Source organism: Sinocyclocheilus grahami, unplaced genomic scaffold (assembly GCF_001515645.1).
Source record: "Sinocyclocheilus grahami isolate Dianchi unplaced genomic scaffold, SAMN03320097.WGS_v1.1 scaffold11974.1, whole genome shotgun sequence".
Lineage (NCBI taxonomy): Eukaryota > Metazoa > Chordata > Actinopteri > Cypriniformes > Cyprinidae > Sinocyclocheilus > Sinocyclocheilus grahami.
In genome coordinates this window covers 3,513-4,439 of record NW_015514146.1, presented here as the reverse complement: position 1 = coordinate 4,439, position 927 = coordinate 3,513, and the positions used below count along the sequence as shown (strand labels likewise).

The following is a 927-nucleotide window of genomic DNA, read 5'->3' as shown; positions in this document are numbered from 1 at the left end:
CTTTCTTGAGAAAAACAAATATCTTCAAACCAAGCATCAAGAATGACTTTGAAGAGTTTCTTTTCTAAAGATGATGTTAAAGACATTTCTAATTTCTTGAGATTTTCTGAACAGTGTACTCCATACATCCTCTTTTTGGGTTGTTATTTTCAGGCTGTGCATTGGATTCTTGACACAGAGTTGGCATGAGGTTTGTGGACATGGGTGTCCGTGTTCGGCGGACTGCTGAACCAGCAGAACCTGAACCACAACCAAAACCAGAACATAAGCACCATCCTGCTCATCCAACTCATCACAACTATGAACACATGAAGAACAAGTTCATGAATGAGCTGGAACATCTTCCATGTAAGTATCTACATTTGGCCATATATTAACATAAACGAGTAAAAAGGATGTACCGATGTAGATAAGACAATTTATTACATTTATAAATAATTCTATTAAGTTCAACTCATTTCATTAAAATGCACTGATTTTGTTGTGATTGTGTAACCTCACAGGACACAAAATCATTCTTCATTTTCATTTATTCTCTGAGTCATTATCTGCATTTGATGTGAAGCCCGATTACATAAATGGAGCACTTTGATTCATAGTTTTTGTTCAGCTTTACAGACGATGGTGATGTGACACACATTGTCCTGTGTGATTTATGTCCTGTACCTGTTTCCATGGAGACTGACCAGCTTTCTGTTCTCTATAGTGCCGATGTGGGCTGTAGGAGCCATCGTGGTCGTGGTTCTCGCCCTTGTGGCTTGCTTTACATTTTGCATGTTCAAGAAATGCTTTGGCAAGAAGAAGAAATCCAAGAAGGCTCGAGAGAGGAAGAGAGCAGGACGGAGAAAAAAAGAAGGGACTGAAGGAGAGGGTGAAGGAGAACAAAAGGTGCAAAAAAGAAATACACAAATATAACTTTTTTTTTTT

At 38.3% G+C, this 927-nt stretch overlaps 1 protein-coding gene across 1 annotated transcript in view; it reads left to right on the top strand.

The window, feature by feature from the left end:
* Positions 1-927, top strand: part of LOC107578788 (synaptotagmin-2-like) — a gene marked incomplete at its 3' end in the record, with an annotated part of 5,190 nt that overhangs the window by 1,796 nt on the left and 2,467 nt on the right. Inside the window, exons 2-3 of the mRNA XM_016264706.1 lie at positions 154-348; positions 707-888. Coding sequence (XP_016120192.1) covers positions 186-348; positions 707-888 — 345 coding nt within the window. The remainder of the gene's footprint in view (positions 1-153; positions 349-706; positions 889-927) is intronic.